We start from the raw sequence: 26,645 nt of genomic DNA, 5'->3' as shown, positions 1-26,645 counted from the left end.
TTCAAATGCGAAGACAAATGGTATCCACAAGTTCATCTGACCCTGGGGAAGTAGATATGTGGCTTCGTTGCCAAAATCCCTAACTATCCCAAGATCAAACCCACTGGTGTTGAAATGAATATTTTATTCAGCTCTATGTTCTGACTGACCAGCAAGCTAGTTCTATTGATTTGGAATCATATATATATATTTTTTCGGTGTGTGGCATGAAATGCTCAACATTCTACAAAAAGGATATGGTGTGTGTTTGTAATGGAATGTTAATGTCCAAAGTACTGTCATTCCTAAAATGTCTATGCTGTGAATGATGGCATCTTCCCTTCCTCTGTGGTCTGTGTATGGCAGGGTCACTACCGGTATTGTGAGGCGCTGTTCCTACTGGGGGAACACAAGCAGGCGATAGAGGCCAACGAGTGGGGCCAGACCCTGTGCAAGGCTGACCCAGAGGGCATGAAGGACCTGCTGCAGCAACATTACAAGTTCAACATAGAGATAGAGGAGAGCAAGTGCCACCGGGCAGAGGAACGCAAAGGTAACGGGGAAATTTGCCCACAGAACTTCATATTAAAACCAACTGATCATGTAGGAAAACATAATTACTAGGATACATTTGGAGATGATTGTAAGACTTGGCTCGTGGTTACCAAGATTAATTTGGCGCCTTGTAAATCTCCTAGCGATTTACCATGACAAATCAAGGGGGTTAAAAACCCTCCCAACAAGAGCTTGTCCCATTTGCAAATCATTCTTCATGCGAAGACTGATGCACTGCCATATTTTTTGCATATCCAATAGCAGGAAGTGGGGGTGGCTAATCCAAACTTTGTTTACAGTGGGTCCGGAAAGTATTCAGACACCTTGACTCTTTCCAGATTTTATGTTACACCCTTATTCTAAAATGCATTAAATTGTTTTCCCTCAATCTTAACACAATTCCCCAAAATGATAAAGCAAAATCAGGTTTTTAGGAATGTATTAAACATAAGTATTCAGATTAGGGATACTCTGCTATATTGGTGAACATAATTTCATCCGATTCCAATATCTAAAAATTCCAACATCGGTATCAGCCGATGTCTAGTTTAACGCCCGATGTCAAAGCTGACGTGCAACCCTAATATAACGAAGGTACATGACGTGACGACACCATGTAAAATGTTGCGCTATACGTGCAACACAGCATCTAAACTGGCCCACAATGTCTGCTGTTTGGGTCAAGCAGTCATTTGAAAGAGTAACAATTTCAGTGAGACAACTCGATGGTGAAATCCATTAAAGTTAAGATAATAGAATTCATTGCCCTTGACAATCCACAGTGCTGTCGTGGGTGGTGATGGCTTTCGCCGACTGGTCGAGCACTGGTAAACACTACCGCGTGCGCAATTTTTCTGATGTTACCCTACCGGAGTTGCACAGTAATAGCTTCATGACATGCATACTATGGGACTTTGCGTGCCAAAGCTGTACAAAAGTCAGCCAACACCGGCCATGAATGATGTTGGTAATAAAGCATCATTTGTTCGACCGAAACTTCTGGGGTAGCTAGCTTTAGCTTGGTACCTAGGTTGCACCAATACAACAGTATGAAAACAATGATCAGTAGAACCTGCAGTCATTTCCATTATTCTTAGCAATGATTTAGGAATCCTTGTAAATTTCAATAGAATACTTCAGTTCATGAAATTAAGTAGCTGGCTAGCTATTTAACCCTGTTCCCCAAAGCTAACGTAATAAGCAGCCAGCTAGCTTCATCCGGCAAGTGAGGCTCAATTGGCCGGTGTTGTGTTAAGCTAGCCACAACAAGGATTAGCCACAAGTCGAATTCGCGGTTTGCCTTCAAAATAAGTGTCATTGACAGTGATGCAAATTAATACATAGCCTTCATTAAAAGTATGTCATAATTCTAACCGCAAAGTTCACTATTGTGGCTAATCCTCATTGTGGCTAGCTTCACATAGATGGGTCCGGCCGCCATTAATCAAAAACTATAAATTGGTTATTTTAGATGTTGTTTTGCTAACTAAATAGCTGTTTCAGTAGCTATTGAAAGTTATGTTTTTGGGGAAGAAAATTGTTTGCACCCATGAGCTAGCATTGTTGGTGTGCGAGGCAACTTTACCTGTATCATTGCATACGTATCGATGAATTGGGGATGGTGCCAGGTTTCCTCAAGACTTGACACTTGGCATTCAGGCTTAAGTTCAATTGGTTTCATCAGACCAGAGAATCTTGTTTCTCGTGGTCTGAGTCTTTAGGTGCATTTTGGTCATCTCCAAGCCGGCTGTCGTACCTTTAAAAAAAAGTGGCTTCCGTCTGGACACTAACTGAAAGTCCTGAGTGGTGCAGAGATGATTGTCCTTCTGGAAGGTTCTCCCAGAGGAGCCCTGGAGCCATGTCGGTGATCATTGTGTTCTTGGTCACCTCCTTGACAAAGGCCCTTCTCCCCTGATTGCTCAGTTTGGCCTGGCGGCCAGCTCTAAGTGTCTTGGTGTTTCCAAATTTCTTCCATTTAATAATGGAGGCTGCTGTGTTCTTGGGGACCTTCAATGCTGTGAAATGTTATGGTACCCTTCCCCAGATCTGTGCCTCAACACAATCCTGTCTCGGCACTCTATTGGCAATTCCTTTGACCTCATGGCTTGGTTTTTGCTCTGACATGCACCGTCAACTGTGGGACCATATATAGACAGGTGTGCCTTTCCAAATTATGTCCAATCAATTGAATTTTCCACAGCTGGACTCTAATCAAGTTTTAGAAACACCTCAAGGGTGATCAATGGAACAAGGATGCGCCTGAGCTCAGTTGTCTCATAAACCAGCGAGTGATGAGCGTTTGTAAACCAGCGCGAGACCGAACAAGCGGTAGGCGAGAACCCTGACCACGGAGACGGGTGACGAGTTGATGAAGCATACTTCATGAGCTGTAACTGAACAATTGGCATTTGGAAAGTTTGAGGTGCGGGAGAAAGTGTGGTGGAACAAGTATTGTTAACGTTAAGTTTCTTGCTATAGTAGCTGGATTGAATAATCCGTTAGCTAGCCAGAAATGTTGAGCCAATTTAGCTTATCAAATTGAGTTTGTCTGAAAATTAGCTGGCTAATAAAGTCACAGCTAGCTAACGTTAGTAACCTAACCAATGTGGTATAGTATTAACAGTTATGACTCCGTGCCGTTGTGCCAAATTCCCCCCATGTCAACATACTTAATTCTTCATTGCTGTGACTTGCTTGCTAGTTGAGATTTCTGCTTTTCATTCAGTTGTCAGTTTAGCCTACATTCCAATGATCACTTTAGGCTGCATTTTATTTTTATGGCGATTTGATCGCAGGGGAGGCACTAGTGATGTCTGGAGTTTTCGCTTTGGCTATTTGTTTCAAGTGTATTAGTCTCAAATCTCTTTGCCAAAATTTGTCAACTCTCCCATGCCTTATTCAACTAGTTTTGAAATGTTTATTGCTTGCCTACATTTTACTCCCTCTGTTTTAATATAACACACAGATTTTAATGATACATTTTGGTTGCCTGTCCGGACATAAAGTTTGTTCTATAGACGTTTTTGGCTCTAGTGACAATTTAAGGAAATTAGAAATGGGGGTGGGGGAGAAGAGTATTTTGGCAAGGCCATTTTCTTGCCTGCTGAAATTCTCCCTGCCGTCCTAAGTAACTTAATTTTATGGCTAGTCAAATACTTTCTTTGGCACACTACTGGTCAACATGAGCTACCAAAATGATTCTGAAGTGTGCCAGGCCTGGCAGTCCCCGAAATAGAAGGGAGAATTCAGCAGGCAAGAATGGCTTTGCTGAAATATGCTTTGTTTCTAATTTCAATTAGTCAAATACTTTCTACAGAACAAATTTCACGTCAGGATTGTCAACCTAAACTAATAATTAATGGATGTGTATTAAACCGAGGGAGTAAAATGTAGGCAAGCTATAAACATTTCAGATCAACTACTAGTCAAATAAGACATGGGCAAGATGAATTTTGGCAGATTTATTTATAGACAACAATTGAAACAAATGACCAAACCAAAAACTGCAGACATTATTGCCTCCCCTGCAATCAGAGGACACAGTGCTTTCTACTAAGATCAGTGAAATGTAGGCTTAACTGACAACGCAGTGAAGAGCAGAAATCTCAACTAGTTGCAGCAATGAAGAATTGAGTGTGCGCGTTCACACAAAGGGGAGGGGGGGGTAGTAGTTCGGCACAACACCTTTCCTCATGTTACAATGCGTTCAGTGCTTACTGGAACCTTACAGTATGGTTTGTCTTCAGAATGAGAGAATTAGGTCAATGAGGCGTTACTTGTTAAACAAGTGGATTTGGAGATCAAGTGTAGCTGGGCCTGGCTTATACTGGATGCCAATATAGGTGAAAGAAATGCCACACGCTTTCCCTCTTTTAAATACGGTGAATAAAAAGGGGTATGCCAGGTGTACTCTCTGCCTGAAAGACAACAAGATCAATTATGCCAACTTAAGGGTATCATGCTCTGCTGGCACATTGTAGAACATATGTCCACAGGCAGAAGTGTACAATGTAATAACTGCAGTGTAGCCCAAAGATATTGCTTTTGTGTTGAACTTGACAGTAACGCGTGAGAGGGGATTATTAATTATTTTACTCAGTGAGTGTTATTTTTGCACACATGTAGCCTTGTGCACTTGATCGACGTCTACTGTAGTGGGCACTATAATAGAGCAAAAATATAATGCCTGTTTAATTTAATTTCTACTTAGCTGTCATGGCTAACTGCAAGATACAAATGAGTTACTTGCAATAGTCTAGGCAACATAACATTGCTTTCCTTACAATTTTTTTTAGCTGTGAGTTAGGGTTACGTTAATCACTTTATTTTAGACTGATCATGTAGTGCATATGTTTTAATTAATCTGCGTTTCCCCCTAGCAGGGATTCTTTTTTCTTTCATGTTTCAGTGCAACGCAAAGTGTCACCTTGTTGGGCTCTCACCAGTTTGCATCCCTGCTTGTTCCTCAATTGTTCTAAGTTTATAATTGTTTGTTGGAGGTAGTCTGGTTTTGCTAGATCATTGTCTAGGTATTATCTTTGATTTTATGTTTCTTTTAATGTTTACAAACTATTCATTTCTAGCTGGAAGATCAAATAAAACTGCAGCTAAGAAAGTTTCAAGTAAAAGGTATGTACAGTATTATACAAGTGTTTACGAACCAACGGCAATCATGCATTTGTTGATCATTTTGAAGTTGTTAACCAGGTGTTTTACTGTTATCTACAGGACAGAGAGTAACACCAGAGCAGACACTACAGAGTCACAACAGGCCGCTAAACCCACCAGTAAGATTGAGCCTTCTGCTAAGAACAAGGTCAGTTACTCAGACCCGAGCCTCAACTTTCAGTACCCTAATTTATGAATTGTATTCAGGATGACACATTTTGTCCACAACAGTCCTTGTAGAGTACAAACAGGACTTAATCCAAGAGTAGTTTCAACTACAGCAACTGGTGATTGCTTTGTGTTGTGCACTGATCAGTGAGCTGTTTGATAAGCTAAAGCATTGATGTCATCTCATGGACATTAATGTTTCTAAAGTCCTGTTTGTGAGTAATACTGTTAGGCATGTTATGCAGACCAAATACACTGAAGAAATATAAACGGAACATGTGTAACTGATTTCATGAGTTGAAATAAGAGGCCAGAAATTTCCATACACCTTATTTCTCAAATTTGGTTCACAAATGTTGAAATCCCTGTTTGAGGATTTCTCCTTTGCCAAGATAATCTATCCACTAGAAGTTGATTAAACAGCATGGTCATTACACAGCTGTACCTTGTGCTCGGGACAAAAGGCAACTCTAAAATGTGCATTTGTCACAACACAATGCCACATATCTCAATCTTTTGAGGGAGATAACAATTGGTATGCTGACTGAAGGAATGTCCACCAGAGCTGTTATGAGAATGGAATGTTTTAGAAAATTTGGCAGTACGTCCAAACGGCCTCAACCGCAGACCATGTGTAACCACGCCAGCCCAGGACCTCTACATCCGGCTGCTTCACCTGCGGCATGGCCAGGGACCAGCCGCGCGGACAGCTGATGAAACTGCTGAAGTTCTTTGGTTGCGCAAACCCAGAAACTGTTAGAAATAGTCTCAGGGAAGCATATCTGCATGCTCGTCATCACCAGGGTCTTGACCTGTCTGCAGTTCTGCGTCATAAGACTTCAATGGGCAAATTCTCACCTTTGATGGCCACTGGCACACTATAGAAGTGTGCTCCTCACGGCTAAATCAACTGTACCGGGCAGATGGCGTCGTGTGGGTGAACGGTATCCTAACGTCAAAGTTGTGAAGAGTGCCCCATGGTGGGATTATGGCATTAGCAGGCATGTCAAATTGAATGCAGAGATACCAGGGACAAAATCCTGAGGCCCATTGTTTCTGTATGATAATGCACAGCCCCATGTCACACGGCTCTGGACACAATTCCTGGAAGTGGAAAATGCCCCAGTTCGTTCATGGCCTGCATACCCACCAGACATGCATTGCATATGGGAAGTATTCAGACACCTTCACATTTCCACAGGTTACATATGTCCTCAATATACACACAATACCCCATAATGACAAAGCAAAATCAGGTTTTTAGAATTTTATCAAAAGTAAACTTATATAAAATGTATGTAAGTATTAAGACACTTTACGCAGTACTTTGAAGCATCTTTGGCAGCGATTACAGCCTCGAGTCTCTATGACTCTAAGCTGGGCACACCTGTATTTGGGGAGTTTCTGCTGTTCTTCTCTGCTGATCCCCTCAAGCGCTCCGGTTGGATGGGTAGCGTCGCTGCACAGCTATTTTCAGGTCTCTCGAGTGATGTCCAAGTCTGGGCTCTGGCTGGGCCACTCAAGGACTTTCCGAGACTTGTTCGGAATCCACTCCTGTGTTGTCTCGGATGTGTGCTTAGGGTTGTTGGCCTGTTGGAAGGTGAACCTTCGCCCCAGAGAACCTACTCCAGAGCGCTCAGGACTGCATCAATGATCTCTGCTTTGCTCCATTCATCTTTCCCTCAATCCTGACTAGTGTGTCAGTTGCTGCCACTGAAAAACATCCCACAGCATAATGCTGACACCACCATGCTTCACCTTAGGGATGGTGCCAGGTTTCTTTCAGACGTGCTGCTTGCCGTTCAGGCCAAAGAGTTCAATCTTGGTTTCATCAGTCCAGAGCATCTTGTTGCTCATGGTCTGAGTCCTTTAGTTGCCTGTTGGCAAACTCCAAGTGGGCTGTTGTGTGTTTTTACTGAGTGGCTCGTCTGGCCAGTCTACCATAAAGGCCTGATTTTAGTGGAGTGGTGTAGAGATTGTTGTCCTTCTGGAAGGTTCTCCCATCTCCACGGAGGAGCTCTGTGAACATCTGGGTTCTTGGTCACCTCCCTGACCAAGGCCCTTCCCCTGATTGCTCAACTGTGTTCTTGGGGACCTTCAATGGTGCAGACTTATTTTTTGTATGCTTCCCCAGATCTGTGCCTCTGAGCTCTACAGACAATTCCTTTGACCTCATGGCTTGGTTTCTGCTCTGACATGCATTGCCAACTGTGGGGCCTTATATATATATATGACAGCTGTGTGCCTTTCCAAATCATGTCCAGTCTCACGTTTTAGAAACGCCTCCAAGGATGATCAATGGAAACATGATGCGCCTGAGCTCAATTCCGTCTCCTAGCAAAGGGTCTGAGAAATTTGGTTTAAAAATAAAATACTGTATTTACATGTTCACTTTGTTATGGTGTGTGTAGAATTTCTCTTCTAATTTAATCAATTTTAGAATAAGGCTGTAACGTGACTAAAGACGTCTAAATACTTTGATTGCACGGTCACCCATTGAGCATGTTTGGCATGCTCTGGATCGCCGTGTTCCAGTTCCCGCCAATATCCAGTATTTTGGCACAGCCATTTAAGAGGAGTGGGTCAACATTCCACAGGTCAAAATCAACAGCCTGATCAACTATATGCAAAAGATGTCGTGCTGCATGAGGCAAATGGTGGCCACCAGATACTGACTGATCAATGCCCCTACATTTTAACGCTATCTGTGATAAACTGATTTTATACCAGTATTCCCAGTTATATGAAATCCATATATTAGGGTCTACTGATTAAAAAAATATATATTTCTCTCCAATTGACAGATTATATATGAACTAACTGAATGGTTGCATCTTGTGTTTTTTCAGTGTTTGTCATCCCTCATGTTTTAGTTATTGTTTATTTCTGATGTTTTTCATGCCACTGAACACAGGGCTTGGAAGTCAAGGTGGAAAGCCAGACACAACCAGGTAGGATGTTTTTGGCTATTTCTGTTTTGCTAGAAATTAAGTCTTCTGTTTGGGTTGATATCCACTGGACAAATATATAAACTCAATGTGTTATGTGCTCGTCCCATGCTTCATAAGTTGAAAAAGATCCCAGAAATGTTCTGTGCACAATGATTATTTCTCAATTTGTGCTTGTTGTTTTAATACCTGTCTGAGCATTTTATCTTTTGTCAGGATAATTCATCCACCTGAAAGGTGTGGCATATCAAGAAGCTGATTAAATATGATCATTACGTGTGTCTGTAATAAAGCATTTTGTGGGGGGAAATCATTGATTGGCTAGACCTGGCTCCTCAGTTGGTGGGGCTCAGCCCACCCATGGCTGCTCCCCTGCCCAGTCATGTGAAATCCATAGATTAGGGCCTAAAGACTTTTTCAGTTGACTGATTTCCTTATATGAACTAACTCGGCAAGGTGTTTGAAATTGAGTTTATTTTCGTTCAGTATAAATGTAAGCAAATATAGTTTGGCCTTTTAGTTTTTGTGGTAAATACAATGCAGCTTTTTAGGTTCCATGAGATGCTTTTGATATGAGTCAGCTGCGTATGTTAATACCTAACATGAGTCAGCTGCGTATGTTAATACCTAACATGAGTCAGCTGCGTATGTTAATACCTAACAAGTTTAGCCTATCACCTTTTTGGTTGTTTTGACTTCCTTGAGCTGTCTCTTTAAGAACACACGCTGCCACTTTCTTTGCCAAGTTGCTGTTTTTTTTTTCACTGGGAGCCTCATGGTTTTTAGAAGCTAACCCCTTTTCTCCTTGGTGAAAGGTACAAGAAGAGCACATTCGGTGGATAATACCAAGGTGCCTAAAGAGATGAAAGTGTGAGTTTTATGTTCGATTTGTTTTCCGGGTTTGTAATACATTAGGCTCACCTCACTGCCAGACCAAAAGACCAGGTCTGCTGTTGATTGGGGATGAACAATTTTTAAAGGAGTACATTGACCCCAAACGGGCATTACTAGTGTGTTAAGTTAATGTGTATGAACAGTATGGTGTTGCACGGTATACCTAAACTTCAGTCGTTTTTCGATACTAGAACATGAGTTCGGTACTAGATTTTTACTTTCGTTTCATCTGTCAAATGTTTCATGTCATTTACTGATTGAGTTGTTTTTTATTTGTGTGTGTGTGTGTGTGTGTGTGTGTGTGTAGCTCAATTGTATTGTGTAGCTCAATTGTATTGTGTAGCTCAATTGTATTGTGTAGCTCAATTGTATTGTGTAGCTCAATTGTATTATGTAGCTCAATTGTATTATGTATTTGAAAGCAATGTGTTAGAAGCCTACATAACCAATATAGAAAGTAAAAATGCACCATTTATGGCCAGCTATGTAAACGCTGACATTGATTTTTATTCTTCAATAGATGTTGTTCAATTGGTAATATTCATTTTTGTCTTCTAATGCCTCTTACCGGTAAAGATTTTCCATTACATGTTAGAACACATTAAAATGCAAGATGATACTGGTAGCTGGGTCAAGTGCATTCTATGACTACGGGTAATAATATGCCTTTCTGCCTTGGAATTGTGGTACCAAACCAAAGATTCTGGTATCATGAGAACACTAATGAACAGTATGATGGCAAATTTAAGATTTTTGGTCCACCCTAACAGTGGAAAATAATTTAGGCTTTATCGGAAGCAATGGATATTTTCTGCTTTATTGAACGCTACCAAGAATCTGAATCTGTTTTAAAATTGTGTATAGGGAAAGCACATACGGCACACCTTTGTTTGCTATGTACTTTCTTGCCAACTTGATTAATGCTTGTCGACTCACATGGCACACCAACTGCCTACTGCTCTGTGCACACCCTTGCATACTTGGGTGATTTCCTGTTTTTGGTCTGCCTCAAGTAACACTGGAGATATTCAGTTAAGTTTTTGTGCTGTGCAATTGACGGTAGGCTACTCAGAAGTTAGCAACCTAAAAGTGATCTGTTTCTTTTCAGTGAAATGGCTGATAAGAATCGCAGCAAACCGGAGCCCTGCTCTTCAGAGAAAACGAAAGGGAAGAACAGAAACCAGCAGTCAAAGGAAAAGGTAGACCGTCATGAAACATGAGGTCATTGTCACAAGTCAAACAGGATTTCACAACGCTGGATGCTTTTCCTTCCTTGTATTTCTTGCCATAACTGTACGTTACCAATGGCATGCAAATGTACTGTGGCCTACGCACCTTCCTCCTGCGAGTTTAACCCACCACCTCCCTGGCTCAAACATAGTTTGTACATTCATCCCATAATTGTTTTTACCACAAAGAACACGTCAGCTAGGATTGATGCATGATCTCCTGAGGTTGTTTTTTTTCTAAACCAACTTGTGTGATATTAGTGACTCACTGATACCCCTTCCCACTCAGGCGGTATCCGGCAGCTCCAGAGACCCTAGTGTGCGGGATGCACTGATGTCAGCTGTGCAGGATGCCCACATGGCCCTGGCTGACCAGCGATGCCGCAACGCAGAGCAGGCCTTCTCCCAGGCCCTAAGCATCCTGGTTACCAGCACACCGAAGGTACAGAACAGTGTTCCTCTCACAATCAGCCCTCAGTGACACTATCAGAGGTGTGTTAGAGTTCAGCAACTTCAGCTCAAATTGTACTCCACTGTGAAATAACTTTCTATCAAATTCAGTGTTTGTCAGTTTTAGTTTTAAACTGCCCTTATGTTACAGGAATTAAATTGCTCTGTTTTAATACCCAATTAAAATTAAACACGGTTTCATACTGTGTTCAGTATGAAAAAACGTAGTATTACGTTCAATTAATCAAAAACGGTAGTGGTTTGAGCGTTTAGTTGAAAAACGTGGAGGGGTTGTGCGTTCAAAATGCACTGCTGTCCTTTTAAATTTAAAAACAAATTAAGCAACAATCAGCAGTTGAAACTATAAGAGGTTCCCCTGTTTAGCTAAAAATCTGAGGGATGAGGCTGGAGAAATGTAACCACTCTCAAATTCATAGACAGCTATGGGTGCAAATAATGACCATCCAAGATGGCAACATTATAAACGCTTTGCAAATAAAGAAACGTCACTTTTTCAGGGCCCTGTCTTTCAAAAATAATTTGTAAAAATCCAAATAACTTCAGATCTTCATTGTAAAGGAGTTAAACCCTTTCCCCCATGCTTGTTCAATGAACCATAAACAATTGATGAACATGCACCCGTGGAACGGTCGTTCAGACACTAACAGCTTACAGACGGTAGGCAATTAAGGTCAGTTATGAAAACTTAGGACAGTAAAGAGGCCTTTCTACTGACTCTGGAAAAACATCAAAAGAAAGCTCATCTGCGTGAATGTGCCTTAGGCATGCTGCACGAGGACTGCAGATGTGGCCAGGGCAATAATTTGCCATGTCTGTACTGTGAGACACCTAAGACGGCGCTACAGGGAGACAGGATGGGCAGCTGATCGTCCTCGCAGTGGCAGACTAACAGCGCCTGCACAGGATCGGTACATCTGAACATCACACCTGCGGGACCGGTACAAGATGGCAACAGCTGCCCGAGTTGCACCACGAGTTGCACCACAATCCTTCCATCAGTGCTCAGGCTGTCCACAATCAGCTGAGAGGCTGGAATGCGGGCTTGTAGGCCTGTTGTAAGGCAGGTCCTCACCAGACATGGGCAACAACGTTGGGCACAAACCCACCGTCCAGACCGGATCAGACAGGACTGTCAAAGTGCTCTTCACTGACGAGTCGTGGTTTTGGCTCACAAGGGGTGATGGTCGGATTCACGTTTATCGTCGCTGGAATGAGCGTTACACCGAGGCCTGTACTCTGGAGCGGGATTGTCAGGTCCGTCATGTTTTTTTAATTTTACCTTTATTTAACCAGGCAAGTCAGTTAAGAACAAATTCTTATTTTCAATGATGGCCTGGGAACAGTGGGTTAACTGCCTGTTCAGGGGCAGAACGACAGATTTGTACCTTGTCAGCTCGGGGGTTTGAACTCGCAACCTTCCGGTTACTAGTCCAACGCTCTAACCATTAGGCTACCCTGCCGCCCCAATGGTCTGGGGTGGTGTCACGGCATCGGAATGAGTTTATTGCAGACAATCTCAATGCTGTGCGTTACAGGGAAGACATCCTCCTCCCTCATGTGGTACCCTTCCTGTAGGCACATCCTGACATGACCCTCCAGCATGACAATGCCACCAGCCATACTGCTCGTTCTGCACTTGATATCCTGCAAGACAGGAATGTCAGTGTTCTGCCATGGCCGGCAACTTGCAGGTGCCTTGGTAGAAGAGAAGAGGTGGGGAACATCTTACAGCAAGAACTGGCAAAGTCCATGATGAGGAGATGCACTGCAGTACTTAATGCAGCTGGTGGCCACACCAGACACTGACTGACTTTTGAAATTCACTCCAGAGAACACGTTTCCAGTGTCCAATGCCGGCGAGCTTAACATCACTCCAGCCGACACTTGGCATTGCACATGGTGATCTTAGGCTTGTGTGCGGCTGCTCGGCCATGGAAACCCATGAATTTTCCAGGCAAACCATTCTTGTGCTGATGTTTCTTCCAGGGGCAGTTTGGAACTTTGTACTTTGTTTAAGCACCTCTTGCAGTGATTACAGCTTCAAAGTCTTCTTGGGTGAGACGCTACAGGCTTGGCACACCTGTATTTGGCGAGGTTCTCTGCAGAGCCTCAAGTTGGCTGGGTAGTTTCGCTGCACAGCTATTTTCAGGTTTTTCCAGAGACTTTCGATTGGGTTGAAGTGTGGGCTTTGCCTGGGCCACTCAAGGACATTCAGAAACTTGTCCCGATGCCACTCCTGTGTTTTCTTGGCTCTATGCTTGGTTGTCCTGTAGGAAGGTGAACCTTTGCCCCAGTCTGAGGTCCTGAGCGCTCTGGAGGATCTCTGTATTTTGCTCTGTTCATCTATCCCTCAATCCTGACTAGTCTCCCAGTCCTTGCCGCTGAAACATCCCCACAGAATGATGCTGCCACCACCATGCTTCACCGTAGGGATGGTGCCAGGTTTCCTCCAGGTGTGATGCTTGGCATTCAGGCCAAAGAGTTCAGTCTTGGCTTCATCAGACCATAGTCTTGTTTCTAATGGTCAGTCTTTAGGTACCTTTTGGCAAACTCCAAGCGGGCTGTCATGTGCCTTTTACTGAAGACTGGCTTCAGCCTGATTTGGTGGAATGCTGCAGGGATGGTTGTCCTTCCGGAAGGTTCTTTTTTCCATAGGAACTCTGGCGCTCTGTCAGTCACTTGATTTCTTGGTCACCTCCCTGACCAAGGTCCTTCTCCCCCGATTGCTCAATTTGGGGTGATCAGCTCTAGGAATAGTCTTGGTGGTTCCAAATTTCTGCCATTTAAGAATTGTGGGCACAGTGTTCTTGGGGACCTTCAATACTGCAGAAATGTTTTGGTACCCTTCCCCAAATCTGGGCCTTGACACAATCCTGTCTCGGAGCTCTACTGCCAATTCCTTCGACCTCATGGCTTGGTTTTTGCTTGACATGCACTGTCAACTGTGGTACTTACATTTTTTATTTTTTTTAATAGATACAGGCTGGTGTGCGCCTTTCCAAATGTTGAATTAACCACGGGTGGACTCCAGTTGTAGAAATGTCTCAGATGATCAATGTAAACAGGATGCACCTGTGCTCAATTGAGTCTCATAGCAAAGGGTCTGAATACTTAAATGTTATATTTAAGCCTTTTCTTTTTTACACATTTGTAAACCAGTTTTTGCTTTGTCATTATGGAGTAATATGTGTAGATTGAGATTTTAATCGTTTTTAGAATAAGGCTAATGTAACAAAAGGATACTTTAACGGGGTGTGCATTAGGAAGGGTGCAGCATAACTGGAAACTGGGGTGTATTTGTTAAACTGATATTGGATGCAAATGTAGCAAGAGTTTCTGTCAATTTGCTTCTGTTCTAAGACACTTTTTTTCAATGTAACTGGCAGAATGAGTACATCGCTGGGCTTTGTTTTAGAGAACATTGCTAGACCTTGTTCAGATGTGGAGGTGACGCCATGGTGCGCGTTCTCAAGTGCGAAGCAGATTTTTATTTATTTCCTCTACAACCAAGTCTTGACAATTTAGATGGCTAACCAACACATTTTAACTAGCTAGCATGTTTTCCGGATCAATTTCAAGTGCTGGTATTGAAGTGGACATGTCTAGGATCAACAGCTCAGTCGCGTAGTGGTTGGCCACACAAGCTCACAGAACGGGACTGCTGAGGCGTAAAAATCGTCTGTCCTCTGAGTGGTATGAAGCTCACCGCCGTTGGACTTTGGCATGATGAATCACGCTTCGCAGTCTGATGGACAAATCTGGGTTTGGCGGATGCCATGAGACCTGTACCTGCACCAATGCATGATGCCTACTAAAGTTTGGAATGTTTATTTTCTTTTTTCTTCCATGGTTCAGTCTAATGCCCCTTAGTTTCAATGAGGGCTACAGCACACAATGACATTCTAGACGATTCTGTGCTTGCAACAGTTTGGGGAATGCCCCTTAATGTTTCAGCATGACAATGCCCCCGTGCACAAAGCGAAGTCCATACAGAAAGTTTGTCAAGATCGGTGTGGAAGAACTTGACTGGCCTGCACAGAGCCCTGACCTCAACGCCATCGAAACACCTTTGGGATGAATTTGAGTTGTGAGCCAGGCCTAATCGGTCAACATCAGTGCCTCGCCTCACTAATGCTCTTGTGGCTGAATGGAAGCAATTCCCTGCAGAAATGTTCCGAACATCTAGTGGAAAACCTTCCCAGAAGAGTGGAGGCTGTTATAGCAGCAAAGGGGGGACCAACTACAAACTAATTCCCATGATTTTGTAATGAGATGTTCGAGCAGGTGTCCACAATTCTGGTCGTGTAGCGGTGGTCTAAGTTAGTTAGCAGCTGATTAACTTATTTTTTTCTCCCCAGGAACTTGGCCTCTGTACTCTTGACCAAGTTGTGCTGATTTATGGCCATGCCTCAGCTCTGATAGAGATTGGTCAACCAGAGGTAAGAAACATTCTGTGTGGTAGCTAGCTACAAAGGGAGGCTAATGTTAGTGTTTTTGATATGGTCTGCAAATCAAATTTGCACTCCATCAGGCTTTGTACTAATGTGTTTTTCCTATTTAGGAACTTGCTGAAGCTCATAAAGACTTTGAAAAGATCAAGCATTTTGAAGAGAGGAAGTTTCAGTGCCTTGTTTTTTATGGCATTGGAAAGGCATATCAGAAGGAGAACCGGTAGATACAAATGGAATAATACTTATAGATCACGCTGAAATTAGCTGCACATCACTGGTTAAACTGAAATGTTTTTTTTCCTCCACCCCTGTAGATTTCCGCTTGCTCTGGAACAGTTTTCTGATTCTATGCAAATGGTTAAGAAAAAGATAACTCCTGGTAAACTGACCTGGCCCACTACTAAAGTTATTGTTGAGGAAAGTAAGCTGGACTATTTCAAGGTATGTTTTCATTGATCTCACTTGGGTTTGGGTCAACTCAACTGTTGAAATGAGGCAGGAGATGTCATTGCTTAGTGTCATTTAGATTTTGTTCTGTTTTATTTTAACCCCAAACCAGGAGCTGCTAGAGGAATCCATAGAGATGTGCAAATTTCCACCTAAACCAGATGCCATTTGTCGGCATCAGAATTGCCACGGACATTCCAAAATAGAAATCTACTTCACAGATCCAGATTTTAAGGTTAAAGGCAAATGTGTTCAACCTAAATTGCCTCCATGAAAGTCAGACCTCTAACATGTTCACTAAGCACTCAAACTGCTGTCTTTACTCATAGGGTTTCATTCGGATGGTTTGCTGTCAAAGCTGCAAAGTGGAGTACCATATCAACTGTTGGAAGAAGTTGAAAGCAACAGCATTCTCTGATAAGAATGAAAAGGTAACATCTATTTACAACGGTCAAGTGCATACCAATTTTATTTTACGTTACGCTTGCCTCTGGTATACTCATGTCTGTTTTTACCCACAGGATTTCCTGCAGGGAATGTGCTTTACTCCAGACTGTGGGGGTAGAATCTGTCATATTAAAATCTATGGTTCAACAGGGCTTGTCAAATGTGAGGTAAGGAATTTTTCTAAAGTTGTCACGTTATTAAGTCATTGCAAATTTGGAGAACACGCTAATGAATATATTATTCTGTCTTTAGTTTGAAGCATCTATTGACAAACCTATGGGTAAAGCAACATTGAGAGTAAATCAGAAATGTACAAGGTGAGATGAAATAATATTTTTGTGCTCAAGTTTCTCTTAATGTCCATACCCAACTAATTTTATCAGACTGCCTACTGAACAGACAACACAATTTGTATGTCAAGCATATCTTTAACCAAGGCAGTACTATTACACAATCACAATTGTTTCTGTATCTTTTCAATGTTTTTCATTTTGCTTGCCAGTCTCAAGAAGTTGAAATCCAGAGAGGATCGTAAACTCAGGCGGAAGCAACATAGGCAAGATGCTTCTCTGTCTACACAAGCCAAGAATGATCAAATACCTTTGGAGAACGGGGAAACCATTGTCATAGAACAGAAGGGTACACACATCTTACATGTATTAGATTCCTCCGGATGTACATTCAACATGTTCCTTTCTAAAGGAACCTGTTTCAATGACATCACCCTTAAAGGATGTAAAGATGTGACTACACTGAACAAAAATATAAACACAACATGTAAAGTCTTTCTCATGTTTCATGAGCTGAAGTAAAAGATCCCAGAAATGTTCCATACGCCCAAAATATTATTTCTCTCAAATGTTGTGCACAAATGTCTACATCCCTGTTGGTGAACACTTTTGCCAAGATAATCTCTTCACGTGACAGGTGTGGCATATCAAGAAGCTGATTGAACAGCATGATCATTACGCAGGTACACCTTGTCCTTGGGACAATAAAAGGCCACTCTAAAATGTGGAGGTTTGTCACACACCACAATGCCACAGTTGTCTCAAGTTGGAGTGTGCAATTGGCATGCTGACTGCCAGAATTGCGGACTGAAGAGTATTTCTAAATGTAATAAAGCCCTTTCTGTACACAAAAAAAAATCATTCTGATTGGCTGGGCCTTGCTCCCAAGTAGGTGGGCCGATGCCCTCCCAGACTGCGGCCCTACCCAGTCATGTGAAATCTATAGATTAGGGCCTAATGAATTTAAATTGACTTGAGTTTCCTTTATATTAACTCGTCAGTTTAATTTATATTTTTGTTCAGTATAAATGCATGATGCAATCCACATCACTGTTACTTTCCAAATGTTGTTCTGACCACACCACAGTTTCTCTTAGTCACATTATCCTCAGTTTCTAACTGTTGAACACCCTTCTCCAGCTTCATCCCCTGCCTGGCTAGCTTACGGGGACCGTGTTCTGCTTCAGATCAGTGAGCGTATAGACCTACTCAGGGCTGAGAGCCACAACATCTCTGTCCTGATGGAGAACCTTAAGCCATGGATGGACCTGGATCAGATCAAGGGGAACAAGTTGGGCACTTCTTACACTGAGAGGCAGGTGGAGACCCTGGGGGATGTTGTAGAGCTCCTCCTGGAAAAGAAGAACCGGGTGTGGGCCCGTGTCTTTATCCATGGCCTAAGCAGCTGCCTGGTCACCAGCCCCAAGCTGCACGACTGGGCCCACCAACTGAACAGTGCAGGTCAGCACACATTTGCATTTTCAACGTATGTATTGAAGGGCAATGCTGACCTCCCCAGCTGTATACCTGTGTACCCTCTCACCACTAGATTACTGGTTCTCTTCAGCTACTCAGCTGCAAACTATGCTTTATGGGCCAGCTTGGCTAATTTTCTCTTTCTTCCCCTGATCTCCCCAGGTCTGAATTCAGCTGCACTCTTCATTGACCGCTATGCAGACCATCTGGAGCAGCTCGACCTTGCTCCTTTGCTCAATTTCCCCCCCCTGCAGGACATGCTCATAGAGAAGTTTGGGACCATGCCTGAGTTTTTTAGCCGCCTAGGCCTGACTCTAACGGAGTACCTGAAGCAGGCCCCTTCCCAGGAAATGAGGCTGTTTATCTGGACTCTGGAGGAGCACAGAGACCAGTACACCACCTGCCACACTGTGCTGGATGATTATTTTGAATTAATGGGTAAGCGTTTGGACCCGCACACCTTCCTTACCAGGGGAAAGGTCCACTTGAAGCAAATATTTCAGTAAGTTTTGCTGCTGTTCTTGTTCCTGTTTCCAGCTGTGTTAACTTAACTGTTTCCACCTCTTTCAGACGGGCATTGTTTAGTGATTAAAAAGACAGGGATTGAAAATGAAATTGTAAGTATTGATTGTTGGATGCCACATTTTTATAATTTCCTTTTTAAAGCCAACTGTCTTTTAATGTTGCATTTGATGTAAGGCATAATATACTAATAATCAAAACCCTCAATTTCAGAATTCTCCTATTAAGACTAAGAACAGAAACCGCAAAAAAAAGCAGAAGGAGCCAAAGGGGGTGAGCATTAGGACTTAGGCTGTTACACTATGCAACTTCCACGCTATTTTAGTTGCTTGCAACAGTTGCTTCGAAAAACACACCCCTGCAACTTGGCTGCATCTAATTTTTGCAACTAGTTGCGTGCAACAGCCAATCAAAACAAACTTGTCACATGAACCATTCGAAGGTTTGGATTTCTGACCCAGTTACGTTAACACCGCTTTCAGTGCTGTGCAGCAAAAACCAATCGGGGTTGACAGAACAGGAGATGTATACGAATTATTGTACATGGTTTAGCAGTCTAATTTTGACGTGAACCCAAACCTCTCCCTAAACAGATTGTCCACCATGAACTTTGCTTGTTAGCTGTTGGTTGTACAGGCTGTTTTTCTTCTATATCCTTGCTGTTAGAAGAATCAAGCAGTTGGATAAACCACTAAATTGTGAACATGAGAATGCAGCAGATCGCATGGGTTGAGTTTAGTGTTCTCAAACAAGCAGCTTCAATTTGATTGACTGTTGGATGCAATTTTAATTGCTTTGGAGTTGCTTCATGTAATAGCAAAGTTGTTTTGAAATGCAATTTTAGTTGCAATTGCAAGTGACGTGAAAGTTGCTTTGTGTAACTCTAGCCTTTAACCTAGAGAAATATAGGGTTTTGTGTGTTTTCTGGACATCCAATCTAATTTTATTTTGTTACTTAGTCCGTTATTGTCCTGTCGGGAATGAGAGGTGGTACCTCAAGAGAGGAGGACGAGGAGGATTTTTTACATGACTCTTTGTAAGTTACCTGTTTTGTAGAACACTGTCTTCATTAAGTCTGCCCATTGACAACCCCCACATTGTTCTCACCAGCTCATAATTTCTCTGCAGAATGTTCCTTGACTCCACTGACCCATTCAGCATTCCCAATCATCTTCGAAATCAGGTTGCAGAGTTTGAGGGACAGTACAACATTGGCAATCGCAGTAGCCACTACAATAGAATATTGGACAACAACCCTGACCCAACTAAGGAGAGTTTGTACGAGTAAGTGCCTCGGGTATTTCTCTGGGTATTGGACAGCAGGGTCTCTTAGTCTGCAGAAAATGTGTTATAACTTGTATCAATGACTCATGAGGATGCACAAGTCCAAGCAATGACCTGAAGTATTGGTTGTGTATTCAGATGTCATGCTGATCCTTGTGTATGGACTCTGGCTCCTCTAACCTGTAAGTCTGCCTTTCCTCCCAGCTACTTTGCCCAGATCCTGGAAGAGTACGGTCCCTTAGGGGCCCAGGACCCCTTGCTGGTCGGTGAGCTTTACAACTTCCCTCCTGATGCCCAGCAGAAGATCCAGGAGGCAGGTGGCCTTGAGCACTTCCTCCTCGAGTCGCTGCGCTTCGTCATGACCGACAACCTCCTGGGCCTCATGAAGCACGCTGTGTCACTGCAGGATACCAACACTCACAGAATGGACAATCTAGACTTCATAGGGGATATCACCAATGGACTCTCTCTAAACCCTTCTGCTATGGAGTTCCTCCCAAACTCTCATGACTCTGGACCTAGGGATTATGATGAGCCTTTTGCCATCGTTAATGTGCAGCCTAAACCGGTTGAATTCACTGGCTATCGTGAGGTGATCGCCAATCTCCCCAGCCCATATGTTTTACCTGTTTTTGGTGCTCCACCAGCCCCACCTGCCAATGAAATAGCACGTGCCATTGGAACTCTGAGAGCGGAGGACATGTCATATAATAACCATGATCCACATAACCTTGAGGCGTTTGACCTTTATATTAGTGACGTGGATGAACAGGGATTGTGTGAGACTGTTTATGTTCCTGTTCTCGGTGCCAAGGCACCTGGAAAGACTGCAGTGGAAGTACAGGTGGGGGATTGTCCTCACTCCATTTGAAAGTTTCTAAGATCACCGATCACAAGGCCAAATGTAATGTCTCGTTTTTTTCCCTTTCTATAGGTAGTAACTTGTGACACGTTGAGTGAAGTGGCTGTTAACACGGAGCCTTATGAGCCTTTTGAAGGGAATAATGTGAGTTTTGAATACCTAATAAGCCTTTGTACTTAATACATCATTGTGCTCTATCATTGACCTCTCATATCATTCCTGTTTCCATGCTCCAGGGAGACATGAACAAGAAAGAGAAGAGTAATGCAGAGTTTGAGCAGCAGATCCAGCAAATGAAGCAGGATTACGGTGCTGTGAAGCAAAGACGCCAAACGGAGATATCTGCCCTAGAAGGAGAGCAAGAGGAAATCAACCATTCAATACAGGTAGAAAGGCGTACTCCCATACTGGTGTGGAAGGCTCAGGGTGAAGTTTCCCTAGGTCGAGCTCTATGATCAGCTTCCCTAACTTTAATCATTAGTGGAGTAATACAAAACTGACCCAAGATCATTGTCTATGGGCAACACTTCACCCTACTTCTGTCTGAAAGAGCAGTTGAACCTACTGTTTTATTGTGGGCGGAAGAATTCCATGATGTTTTGCCCAGTGATTGATGGTGTTTTGTGTTCCAGATCATCCATAAAGAGCTGGGCCTGTTCCAGCAGAAGCTAGAGGAGGAGGTAAAGAAGGACCAACAGGAGAAGAAAGAGAATCAGGAAACACTGAAGGCCTTAAAGATTGAGATAAAGGAGCTGGTGGAGTCACAGGAGAGGTATGGCAAACACTGTCTAGCCCTGCGTATATCCAAATTGGGCACCATGGGTGAATGTCAAAGGGACCTTCAACATGATCTTCATTGGAGTCATTGATAAATGCACATTTGGTTGTCTATATAGGTGAATGACAAACTTTGATTCTAACTTTTTGTTTTCATTTTCCACAGCATATCTAAGAACATCCACAAGAAGAACAAGGAGTATGAGACCCAGCTGAATAACTCCCTGGAGCTGAGGCATGTTGACATGTTTCTAAACGCACAGCAGCACAACACCTGCAGTGTTTTCACATGCGTCCTAATGAGTGGCATTTAGGTTAACATGCCACTAACTCTTCTGAGCAGTGTGCTGCTGCTGTGCTAAATGTGCAGTGATTCTTTCCCATAGTAACCAGTCAGCTGCTGAGAAGATGAGCCTGGAGGATGAGATCAAGCGGTGCAGAGACCTGTGTGCCAAGGCAACTAGGAGGTCTCAGGGAGCAGAGGTATGTGGGTTGAATTCTGTTAGTGTGGGTAGTGAGTGTTTCTCATACCATTTGTAGCTCTAATATTCTTTCCCAACTGACATGTTCCCTAGCTGTCTATATTGGAGAACCAGCGTAGCCGTGGCCTGCGCTGCCTCTACAGGTCTCTGTCTGATGCCAGGGCCATCCTGGCCAAACTCAAGGAAGTCTCACCCAGGTAGGTGTCGGTAACACTAAACACAGGATAGACCAAGGGCCCGTAGAGTCACTTGCATGCTGTCACCAGAACCAGTTTAGCAGTTTCAATCTCTTCTCTCCTTCATCCTCCTCAGACTACCTTCCCAAATTCTCCAGTCAGCCACAGAGGCTTGGATAGCATGTGCTCAAGAAGCAGAGGAGAAAATCCGCTCAACTGAGGTACAAAAAGAACAATGCTAACAAACACAGATTCAACTATTGGGATGCCATTTCCAATGTGACCATTACAGAAGACATTGGACATAAGGTGCACAGGCTTTTGAGGGCTGGTCTGTTTGTTTGACAGCTTTGTTGTTCTCCACAGGCACAGTACCAGGATCAGATGGAACAGGTGAAGAGGGGGACCAGGCTGTGCACTCTACCCCCAGTTGCAGTCCCCAGTGCCCCCTGGCCCCCACCTGTACCGGTAAGATGCAGCACAACCAGACTTTAAGTTTAGCAAAGGTTTACTTTTTATGATGTCTTTATTTTGTTGTCCATTCTGACAAACCGCATGTTAGCATGCGATTGTGACCATAAACACCTAGTCACATGCTTTGAAACTGCATTGGCTATTCTCAGCCTATACCTTGAAGCTGTTTGTCAGATGAGTGAGGCCTGTGGTGCCCTGCTTCTCCCAGATATACTCTGTCCCAGAGGAAGACCTGTGCCTGGTACCCCTCTGCCTCCCCTCAGTCCCATCCATCCGCCCTCCCCCAGGCCTGAGCTTTCCCCTAGTGGTGCCAGGCTTGAGATGCAGTGCAGGCTTCACACGGCAGGCAGGTCCTGGGGCTCCACTTCCCCATTAGAGGGTCCCTGGGGTCAGAGCAGGCAGCTAGCTAGAGGCAGAGAAGAGATGTCTCTTATGTGGGGTGGCCCACAATCTAGTCAATGTTGCTTGAAACAGAACTCTTTCTATATGTACACACCGCTCTACCATCTCACCAGGCTTTACCTCTGCCCCATGTCAGTTTGTCAAGGTGTTTTGGAACATTTCCGTTGTAATCTCCTGTCAAGTGGTCTTACTAACCGGCTCCCACTGATGCTGTTCCCACCCCAGGCTCACCAGCAGCTCCCTTGCCCTCCAGTGCACATGAGAGCCCCCCTCTATGGTCACCCGGGGTTGCCTAGAGCCCCTCCTGCCCCAGCCATGGATCAGAGTGTTGCACTGCCCTCCGGTATAGCTCGAGTTCCAGCTAGTGCTACCACTAACCGTCCTATCACAAGGCCGAACCAGGCTTCCAGGCCACCGGCCCCACAGCCCACCAATGTGTACGATAGAATCGTAGATCGGCTCAGCGTCATGTTCCCTCACTATAGCAGGTAACGTAACAGAAACGTGTGCACAAATGGCTATTATGGGTGTACGAGCGCTCTTGTATTCAATTCTGATTTTGTCATTTCAGGCCTGTGCTGTCCAAGTTCATTGGGGAGATGCGCACGGCCAACAGAGGCTGCTTGAACTCCCTGTCCTACCAGGAGGTCATCAACAGAGTGGCCCAGCTCATCCTGGACCACCAGGACTCCACCAGAGTAAGAGCCCCAAAGTAACCTGCACCAAGGACTAGGACCATACTACACCTGTTGGCAAATGTCTTCATACTTGCGCTAGTTCTGTATCCCCTCTATCAGGGATGATCTTTATCACTATGTTTAGTGAGATTTTGAACTAAAGCGATCTCAAAGTATATTGAATGGAAGCATCAATTGAAAATGTATCGTGTCCTTATTCGCGTTCACTCCTAGGTTAAAATATGCCCACAACTGTTGGCTTCCATGTGAACTAACGTGTTTGTGTGTCCAGGAGCAGCTGAGCAGTGCTGGTACGGGTGACACTGCTGGGCCCCCTTCGCGCTCTGACTCTCCAGCCTCTGTCCACTCTACTGGACCCCCCGCCCATGTCTGGAAGAGTGTGGGTGCCCAAGGACACTCCAAGTCAAAGGCGGTGAGTTCAGCTTGCACTTCACACTAAGTCGCGCACAGTAATGACAGCAGGGCTCGACTCTCCTGGTCAGACAATAACATGCATGCACAGATGCCGAAGCCTAAATAGTGCGTAGATTGTAGGGTTTGCTGTTGTGTACTACAAGGACTTTTTGATTCTGATGTATATGTGTCTTGTACAGTTGAACATGGAGGATCCCTGTATCATCTGCCATGAGGACATGTCCCAGGTGGACCTGTGTGTGCTGGAGTGCAGACACAGTTTCCACAGAGAGGTAAGGCCACTTCATCACACCCTTAAGTAGTCTGCAACTGAGTTTGCCCAGTGCTTTTATCTATGGCCCTGTGGTTATTTAGGGCAAGTAGAACACAGAAACTGGGAATTTCTGTTCTAGCATTCGGGATTGGTTTGTCGGTCAGTCATTTTCTACCACTTATCTTTTCCTCTCCCCTTCCCCCTCTAGTGTATTAAGTCGTGGCTGAAGGAGCAGAGCACCTGTCCCACCTGCAGAGAGCACGCTCTCCTGCCCGAGGATTTCCCTCTGCTACCTGGCAGAATACGCAGGGGCCACACGCCCGCTGCTTTCTCTTAAACACCCCCAGCTACCAACCCCTTTATGCCTGAATTCTAAACACTGATTGATTCCCAGTATATGTTCAACTCCTCAATTTGTCAGATGTAGCGATAAAAAAATTGGACGAAAGTCAAGTGCGATGGACCAGTTATCGAGCGATCTTCTTACTATGATTATATTGGTTTATACTCCATCATGCAATGAATGTTGAGCTTTTTATTTTGCGTCTATCGTATGTGCTATTATATGGTTTAGACTTTTTACTTAAGCAAATTTTTTTGTAGTAGACAACGTTTGTGTTAAATATGTTCATAACCATTAATCACAGCGTTGTCATTAGACACATGTTTAGTTGGGCCCGGTTTACTTTAAGTGTGGTTATGGGTTGAGCTAATTCTGAAAGTCTTAAGATTCTTGTGCCTGGTGTAATAAAGTTTGATTGCCAGTTACTTTGAAAAGTTGGAACTGGAGGAAAGAACCAACTGCAATTTAAAAAATATTTACCACATTTTTGTATAGGTAATTTTAAAATTGACAGATTTTAATTAAGAGTTAATCAGACTTGTTCATACAAGTTCTATGCTGTTGAAAGCAGTCAGCCGTAGCCTGAAGGATTTCCCTGACAACTGCTGTCATCTGTTGGAATCTCAGGAAAAACCTGTTTTTAACCGAACTCACGGCTTTCAGTTTGTTTTCAACGAGACCCCTACAACTGTTCCCTATCAGATAAAAAGCATGTGATTCCTTCTTTTAATAGAATGTCAGGTACTGGTGTGTGTGTGTGTACACAAGTATGTGGAGACCCTTTCAAATTAGTGGATTTGGTTTCAGCTACATCTGTTGCTCATAGGTGATTAAAATTGAGCACACAGCCATTGCAATCTCCATAGGCACATTGGCAGTAGAATGGCCTTACTGAAGAGCTCAGTGACTATACATTTTTTTTTTGCAACCTTTTACTTAACTATTCAAGTCAATTAAGAACAAATATTTACAATGACGGCCTGAGGGCACACGGTCTCTAGTAGGCTTAAATTGAAGATGTGACAAATGGGAGTGGCAATATCGTCTGCTATTATCCTGAGTAATTGCCAGACCCAGGTGGCTTGTCATTGTTGATAAGCAATACTTTTTTCATCTCTTCCACACTGACTTTACAGAATTCAAAAGTACAATTATTGCCTTTCATAAATTGATCCAATGTGTACTGTCAGTGTTTGTTCCTGGCATGTCATCCCTAAGTTTGCTTATCTTGCCAATGGAAATCCTTAAAGAATTTTGCAATATCAGTGGTCTTTGTGATGAATGAGCCATCTGATTCTATGACTGAAGGAGCAGCAGAGTTGAAATTTTGGTAAAAACAAAAGCCATTTAAGGTGCCCCAAAGCTTTTTACTAGCATTCTTTACATAATTTCTTTGTTTCATAGTGTAGTTTCCTTTTAGTTGTCACATGATTTCTTAATTTGGAGTACATTTGCCGATCAGTTGGGCTGCCAGACTTAATTGCTGTACCTTTTTCCTTATCCCCTCAATACAATTTTTCAATTCCTCATCAATCCAAGGGGATTTAACAGTTTTTAATAATTTTCTCAATGGGTGTGTGCTTATTAGTAACTGGAATAAGTAGTTTAATAAATGTATCAAGTATAGCGTCTGATTTCTCATTACACACCGCAGACCAGTAAATATTCTTTACATCATATGAAGCACTACAAAACTTCTTGTTTGACCTCTTATACACTATATTAGGCCCAACCTTTGGCACTTTAGTTTTCCTAGATATGGCTATTTATATTTTGATCACTACAGTCTATGGATTTGGATACTGCTCTAAAGAAAATATCTGCAGTGTTAAAGATGTGATCAATACATGTCGATGATTTAATTCCTGTGCTGTTTGTAACTAACTACCCTGGGAGGTTGACTGACCACCTGAACCAGGTTGCAGGCACTAGTTA

At 43.3% G+C, this 26,645-nt stretch overlaps 1 protein-coding gene across 4 annotated transcripts in view; it reads left to right on the top strand.

Moving 5' to 3' along the window:
* LOC135548693 (E3 ubiquitin-protein ligase TTC3-like) overlaps positions 1-26,336 on the top strand; it is a 31,575-nt gene extending 5,239 nt beyond the window's left edge. For all 4 annotated transcript variants that reach the window (XM_064978535.1, XM_064978539.1, XM_064978538.1 and 1 more), the window contains exons 12-46: positions 346-532; positions 5,118-5,163; positions 5,263-5,350; positions 8,285-8,321; positions 9,134-9,188; positions 10,321-10,411; positions 10,731-10,883; positions 15,271-15,351; positions 15,474-15,583; positions 15,678-15,804; positions 15,923-16,045; positions 16,140-16,241; positions 16,332-16,424; positions 16,510-16,574; positions 16,760-16,896; positions 17,688-18,008; positions 18,186-18,461; positions 18,594-18,640; positions 18,759-18,818; positions 19,505-19,581; positions 19,674-19,829; positions 20,034-20,673; positions 20,764-20,835; positions 20,928-21,077; positions 21,324-21,463; positions 21,635-21,703; positions 21,855-21,951; positions 22,044-22,147; positions 22,263-22,347; positions 22,493-22,594; positions 23,228-23,490; positions 23,574-23,700; positions 23,972-24,112; positions 24,294-24,386; positions 24,576-26,336. In XM_064978535.1, the coding sequence (XP_064834607.1) occupies positions 346-532; positions 5,118-5,163; positions 5,263-5,350; positions 8,285-8,321; positions 9,134-9,188; positions 10,321-10,411; positions 10,731-10,883; positions 15,271-15,351; positions 15,474-15,583; positions 15,678-15,804; positions 15,923-16,045; positions 16,140-16,241; positions 16,332-16,424; positions 16,510-16,574; positions 16,760-16,896; positions 17,688-18,008; positions 18,186-18,461; positions 18,594-18,640; positions 18,759-18,818; positions 19,505-19,581; positions 19,674-19,829; positions 20,034-20,673; positions 20,764-20,835; positions 20,928-21,077; positions 21,324-21,463; positions 21,635-21,703; positions 21,855-21,951; positions 22,044-22,147; positions 22,263-22,347; positions 22,493-22,594; positions 23,228-23,490; positions 23,574-23,700; positions 23,972-24,112; positions 24,294-24,386; positions 24,576-24,704 (4,644 nt within the window). In that variant the 3' untranslated portion in view covers positions 24,705-26,336. The remainder of the gene's footprint in view (positions 1-345; positions 533-5,117; positions 5,164-5,262; positions 5,351-8,284; positions 8,322-9,133; positions 9,189-10,320; positions 10,412-10,730; positions 10,884-15,270; positions 15,352-15,473; positions 15,584-15,677; positions 15,805-15,922; positions 16,046-16,139; positions 16,242-16,331; positions 16,425-16,509; positions 16,575-16,759; positions 16,897-17,687; positions 18,009-18,185; positions 18,462-18,593; positions 18,641-18,758; positions 18,819-19,504; positions 19,582-19,673; positions 19,830-20,033; positions 20,674-20,763; positions 20,836-20,927; positions 21,078-21,323; positions 21,464-21,634; positions 21,704-21,854; positions 21,952-22,043; positions 22,148-22,262; positions 22,348-22,492; positions 22,595-23,227; positions 23,491-23,573; positions 23,701-23,971; positions 24,113-24,293; positions 24,387-24,575) is intronic.
* Positions 26,337-26,645: the final 309 nt, after the last annotated feature.

Source organism: Oncorhynchus masou, chromosome 11 (genome assembly GCF_036934945.1).
Source record: "Oncorhynchus masou masou isolate Uvic2021 chromosome 11, UVic_Omas_1.1, whole genome shotgun sequence".
Classification (NCBI taxonomy): Eukaryota; Metazoa; Chordata; class Actinopteri; order Salmoniformes; family Salmonidae; genus Oncorhynchus; species Oncorhynchus masou.
The sequence above is the reverse complement of the archived record's forward strand: the minus strand, read 5'-3'. Positions and strand labels throughout refer to the sequence as shown.